This window comes from Impatiens glandulifera, chromosome 1 (assembly GCF_907164915.1).
Source record: "Impatiens glandulifera chromosome 1, dImpGla2.1, whole genome shotgun sequence".
NCBI classification, from domain to species: domain Eukaryota; kingdom Viridiplantae; phylum Streptophyta; class Magnoliopsida; order Ericales; family Balsaminaceae; genus Impatiens; species Impatiens glandulifera.
Window position 1 is genome coordinate 21,829,401 of NC_061862.1, and position 7,000 is coordinate 21,836,400.

At 28.9% G+C, this 7,000-nt stretch overlaps 1 protein-coding gene across 1 annotated transcript; it reads right to left on the reverse strand.

Moving 5' to 3' along the window:
- Window positions 1-694: 694 nt before the first annotated feature.
- Window positions 695-3,790, reverse strand: LOC124921966 (P-loop NTPase domain-containing protein LPA1 homolog 2-like). Its single transcript, XM_047462675.1, has 7 exons — window positions 3,548-3,790; window positions 3,300-3,448; window positions 2,954-3,225; window positions 2,802-2,883; window positions 1,609-2,730; window positions 1,404-1,523; window positions 695-1,288 (listed from the first exon to the last, which is right to left on the reverse strand). The coding sequence occupies exons 2-7, from the start codon at window positions 3,444-3,446 to the stop codon at window positions 914-916; spliced, it is 2,118 nt and encodes a 705-aa protein (XP_047318631.1). The 5' UTR covers window positions 3,447-3,448; window positions 3,548-3,790; the 3' UTR covers window positions 695-913.
- Window positions 3,791-7,000: the final 3,210 nt, after the last annotated feature.

A 7,000-nucleotide genomic window follows, 5' to 3' on the forward strand; every position in this document is an offset into this window, starting at 1 on the left:
AAAAAGAATTTTAAAAAATCAAAATTATTCAGACAAAGTTAAATAAATTAGATAATATTATTAGTGTATGTATATTTGTTGGGTAAATTTTTACATTTATTTATATATAGATTAAACATAACAGTACATATCATTGATTAATGATTTTTTTATGGGATTTGGTAGATGACAATTGTTGGGTAAATTTTTATATTTATTTATAAATAGATTAAACATTACGTACATATAATTGATTAATGATTTTTTTATGAGATTTGGTAGATGACAATTCAGTCAATATAAGGAGTTGATTAATGATTTTTTTATGAGATTTGGTAGATGACAATTCAGTCAAGATAAGGAGTTATTTAGATTTATTTTATAAAATTGTAAAAGTTTTTTTTTCGTAAAAGTTTAATTAAAAACATATTATTTATATAATTTATACATTAACATTTTAAAAAATATATATAAATATAAATTTTATTTTAATATAAAACTAGAAACTTGTTTTTACAGTAGTCTTTGGAGTTAGACATGTACAAATTATCCTACATTTAATTTTGGGAGACATTAAAAGCCCATAAATTTGGTAAATTAGCATACCCAACTTTCTGATTTTTGAATCCCCACCAGAAATTGATTATTTATTTATAACATTACCAACCACTCATGAAATAGTCCATTGAAAGTGTGGAAATTAAAGACATAAAAATAAGAGTAAAATGAATATTGTATCTTTAGAAGACTTGTTCAAAACATTACTCAGATACAGAAAGTAAAAGAAAATTCAATGGACTTTGAAATTACATTACTAACAAAGTAAAGAAAACAACATGGCTAGCCACTCTATACAAAAAAAAAATGATTACTAGAAGAGGAAGAGAAGGTTAGGTTTATTATATCAATATTTTGTTCCTTTCACCTGCAAGGTTCATGAATACAAAATTTCTGGAATCACATTACCAGATGGTGAAGATTGGCCAGAATGGTACTTTTTACTCCCCACTCCATGCTTTTTCGAAGATGGAAGACTGTTTGAGCGTCGTCTCATCCTACCACTGCCCTCTTTCACACAAGGCAACTCCAACGACATTGCATCGCTTTTAGTCCTCGAAAACCGGTCACTATTTTGTTTCGTTTTCTCTCCAATGGTACTTAGTTCCTCACTAACAATATCCTCTACCGTATCTTTCAACTCCTTCTCCTCATCATCTGACCAATACCCTCTATCTTCTATATCTTGCATTGCTAGATCATCGTATTCCTCATCTGATTTAGTTGATCCCTCGTCCACAGACCCTCCCATCTGTTTAACAAATTAAAATAACAAAATTTTATTAATATCCCACCCAAATGAGCACACTGTTTCATGAAATGTTTAGTTACTAACTCAAACAACCCTGCCAAGACATATTGCATACCTCATCATCATGGATTTCTTTATTGTCGTCGTCTGAAAGATCTTCATCTGTGCCTACATCAGGAAGATCAAGAATCTCCTCTTCATCATCGCTGCCATGGACGGAACTCTCTTCCTTCAGCTAAGGAAATCGTCACACAGCAAAAGTTATAACAAGTACTCTAAAACTATAAATCAATAAAAGTTTATCTATATATATTTTTTACCTCTTTGGAAGCTCCATCAGACATAATCCTCGGTGAGCTGCAACAGGACGAGTAATATCTGCTGCTGCTACCATTATCAGTTCCATCGCCCCTAGACTCGTCAACACTACTGGCATGACTGGTACAGCCAGTATCGCTAGGCCAAGCACTAATCCCATAATGACCAAACTGAAGATTACAAGGTTCAGCCTTACCAATTAGCAGCGGTCCATACATAGGACTACCAATCCCATTCTGATGCACACCACCACCCAAAATTGGCTTCCCATTAATATCCAATGAATGAACAGGCCAAGCCTTAGCCACAGAACCGTCAACATTAAGAAGAGCCATCAAATGCCTTGACGAACCTTGTCTTTGAATAAGCTGAAACATACACTTCGAACTCAATGAATTCGCACAGCATTGGTTCCTGTATTCCTCATCAACAACAGATACAATATTGGTTACAGGATCGTAAAGTTGCTCGCCTAGGGCACGCCTTCTAAGACAACTGAAGACAGTAGCATGAATAGCTGCCATGCTTTTGTCAACATTAGTATTGTTTATCTTAGGTACTAAATGTTTGTCAGCCCTCTTGCAAAGGTATTCCTGAATAGACCTTATATTCCTTATGTATTTCACATACTTGTTCTTCGCTGGATCCAAAGTCATGTACTTTGCACGAACAGCAAACCGTTCCATATGTTTATCCTCGTTTGTTATGTAAATCATGAATGGGACAATGGAAGGATGTTTCTTCATGAGCCCCATTACGAAATTAAGACTTAAATGAACACCTTCAACAATAACAGACTCTTTTCTTTCCTCCCACCTAGTTATTAGCCTGTCCAGACTGTCAATCACCATTTCACTCTGTGCTTTATATCCTTCAATAGCCATTTGTTTCGGACTGATCAATTCAGATGACGAAATGGGACCATTATCTAGTGGTCGGTTCTCAGCTAACTTTTTTGCCTTCTTTCTGGATTTTGCTTCTGCTATGGCTATTGGGTCCAAACACTCTCCAGCATGATAGGTTGAAGCCCAGAGAAGCGGGTTCTGCTTTTCATCGGCAAAGCTTCTCATCATATGACGAATAGAGTCGGTAGAAACCACTGTCGTCACACCCAATCTACTACCCTGCACACAAAAAAGGTTCAGATTTCAGATTCTCCCATTACAGAGAACAAACTGGAAATGCAAAAGCTTACAAGTAATGCAGAAAGAGTAGATTTTCCACATCCACTAGTCCCACACAACAGTACAGTCACTGATTCCTTACGTTCTCGTATCCTGAATCAACACAACAAATCATGAATAATTGGGATTCTAAAAAGTTAATCAACAAAAATAACATTTATACCTGCAAGCCAAGATTAAATCTGCCCTATGATTAGGACCTACATACTTATATTCAGCTAGAGCATCACAAACAACATCTAAGAAAGTTTCCCTTCTCACAACTACAGTTGTCCGCCTTTTGTATAGCTCAAATGGTTTCCCTTTATCGTTGTTGCTCTTACCAACTTGCTCTGAAACAATACGATTCGATTGGTCGAGTTTTTCGGTTCCTGATGAAACCCATGGATCTATACTACGCTCATTCTTTAGGGTTTCGAAAACGCTCTGACTAATCTGATACATGCAGAAGATCTCCAATGTTCAGTACATATATTTCAAAAGAAAAAAGAAATTTCATTAAATAAGACCTTAAATGCATGCCGAGCTTTGCATCCCATAAGCTGAAGGGTGCTCTGCAATACAGGTCGGGTATAACGGAATGACACTTTCCCTCCTTTCTCTTTATTCTCTTCATCAACGACGATTATATAAAGAACCTTGGTCACCTCTGCCATTTCTATGAAAAAGAAAAGGACGGAATCAATACAAGAAAACGGGAAGAATGGAACAATGCCGCCGACGACGACGGCGGTCCTAAGAAATGAAATTACCCTACCTATCTAAGGCTACGGGCAACGGATCGAGGTGGATGAAAGAACAGCGTGAATAGTACGTATAATGAGAAAAGTGTTAGGGCTTAGAAAGGACCAGAAAAATCATCCGCCATTATCAGAGGTCGAGATCTCGCCATTTTTGTCATCAGCTTTCACGCTTTCGCCGCGAGTCTCTCGCTCTACAAGTTTCTCTCTCTAGTTTCGATCTTGTCTTGTATCTGTTCGAATCCAATTTACAGATTTCGCCTTTGACCGGAAAGCGAATTTCTCGAACCGATCACGCGGTATTTATAGGGGATCAGATTCGTAACTGGGTGGCAGAGATTGTAATTTTGATTAATATTGTGACTGAATTACTAAAATACCCTGCGAAAACTTCTAGCCAGTCAGGGAAGCCCGAACAACCGTCTTTGTCTTTATTCTTTTTTTTAATAATGTGTAGTAGGGGTCCGTATACTATTTTGATTTAGCTTTTTTTTTATTTTAAATTATTATAATAAGTCAAATTCTAAACTAAATCAAAATAATAAGTTAAATGATTAAATGTATTAAACTAAGACAAATTATAGGTAACGAAACAAATATTTTGTCAATATTTTTGATAAATTAAATAGTTTTATAATTATAATCATGTTATACAAAATGTTTTTTAAATATAAAAGAAAATACAGATTTAACATAGCTTCTAGAAGGTTATTCCAAATATTTTTTAAATCTAAGAAAAATATATAAGAAAAACCAAGATGTAACCTAGCTTTTTAGATGGTTAGATCTTAGATTTTTATAAAAAATGAGAAATAATAGAAGCTGGAATTGTATATCTGAAAATTTTTTCTTCAGTTAATTTTATTGTCAAATATATTTTTTTTTTAAAAATAATTGGAGGAAACAAATATAAAAAAAAAAAAATAAGAAAGAATAACTTATTCATTAAAAAATAAAATAATCAATGAAGTGAAGTCATATTATTCTCTCTTCTATTATTTTTAATTTTTTTTATAATAGAAGAAATATATGGAAGAAAATATTACTTCATTTAAAAACATTTTATTAACTTTAATTTAAGTATATATAATAAAATATTAATAAATTTATGAATATATATATATATATATCAAACTAAATTATTATCTTATTTAAAATAAAAAATATTTAAATTGATTGACTTTTTCTTTTAACCAAACCCATACTCAACCATATATTCAACTTCAAGACAAATATGTTAGAAATGACCAATATTATATAACATAAATTAATTAAATATTTTCATAAATTGTAATTATAATTCTGTATTTTATAAAATATTGAAATTGATTCCAAGCCTTTTTATTAGTTTGTTTATTAGTAAATTTATTCCTGAATCTTTTATTTGGACCCCTTTGATGCCCATGCAAAATCTATGTGATGTCTCACTTTCACATCACATCGATCTCTAGTTTCTTATTTACTTATTTTAATATATGTATATATAATTATTTTTGCGCATTCACATTTACCAAACTTGTCATTTCACTCAGGAGATAAAAGTTATTTAAATATTTATTAAAAATCAAACATTTGTTTATATTTTTCTTTTATTAATTTATTAATCAAAATATTAATATAAAATTTATTTTATTTTCATAAAAAAATATTTTATTAAATATATATTAAAAAAGTGGTTTAATTGACTTAAGTAAGAAAATTTTATTTAAAATAATGAATATCATAAAATACAATAAAAACAACATTAAATAGAACATAAATGGTAAGGATGACAATAGAGCGGTTTAGGACGGGAAATGTATTTACCATCATCGCCCCATTTTTATTTTGAAATTTTTTTTAATATCATTCTCACCCCGTTCGATTTTGTTCGATTTTAAGAAATCCCGCAGTGTACCGTTAATAAAATATTTTTAAAAAACATAAAACAATTATAAAATATATAAACGAATTTTTAATATAATATATATTATAATATATTAAAATTTTATATTATTATAAAGAAATAAACTTAAACTCTTATAAAATATAGTAATAAATAAATATATCTGTGATTTAATATATTTAATTATGTTTTATAGTGTTAGGGACATAATCGGGTGAGATCGGGGCGGGAGACACAAATACCATTCCCATTCAGTTTTTGAGAAAAATCATCCTAAACTAGACACTTCAATTTGATTTTCGCGGGACGATTTTAAATTGACATCCTTAATAGATTGTTGGTTGGTTTTATAGGTTGAATTTAATTCACATACTTCTTTTATCACATTATTTATTAATTAATAAATATAAAATTATTTAATTTATTAATTAAAATATTAAAATATTTTTATTTTTTATATAATAATTATAATATAAAAATAATATCTTTTAACACTTTACTCAAATAACCCCCAATAGCTTCATTTTTACATCAAGCATTTATTTATAAAAATAACCCGTATTACCTATAATAGTTTTTTTTAAGTAAAGAATTTTTTTTAGATCGATAGTTCTAACATCAAATCACTTATTTCATCGTCTAATATATTTTATTATATCTTCAAAAAATAAAATAAAAAATAATAAAAGACATTATAATAATTTAATAAATTAAAATTTTAAATTAATTACTTTTTCATTAAACAAGTTTCTTTTTAACAATTTTTTTTAAAAAAAAAAAAAAAACAATATGAACCAGCTCTACATTTGTTCATCAAAATGTAATTTTATAAATAAAAAACATTTGTAATGTGAACAACTAATTGGTCAAACCATATGATTGAGGAAGTAGTTAACTTATTATTGTGATATATTTATATAAAAAATATATAGTTGAATAGGTCTACATTGCTATCTACCAAACCAAGTGTAAAAAGAAAATGATTTGTGTTGAAATAAAGCTACATAATTTAATGAGTATAAATTAGGTTTATTTAAAAATTATTATTGTTTTTAGAGTCAACTTAAGTCATTCTTAATAAAAATAAATTATAATAATTTATTGTTTTTTTAGACAAAAATCTCACAATTTAAGATAAATAAACAAATATAAAAATAAAATTAATTTAGTGAGAAATTCAAATTTAGCACTATACACACAAATATTTAAAAAGTAAATCAAGTTAAATAAGATGATATTGACATTATCGTTGTAAAACGTTAATGCACGTTCTTTCATTTTCGAACATATATAATTATTCGTCTTTATTTATGCTTTTTTAATTAACATAATAAGAATCATATGACTTGTAAGATGCAAATGGGTATATATATTATTAAACAAGTAGACTTTCAAATTTAACATAAATATATTCCAAAGTCTACCTTAACATCTCATTATGCAAATTTTAATGTTTATTTTTGTAAATATAAACTAAAATTTATTATTTTGAAAAAGATAAAATATTCTCACATAGTTCTTAATTCAACTTAATTGGTAGATTATATAAAATTATTAGAGATAAATAGTAGACTTATTTTTATAA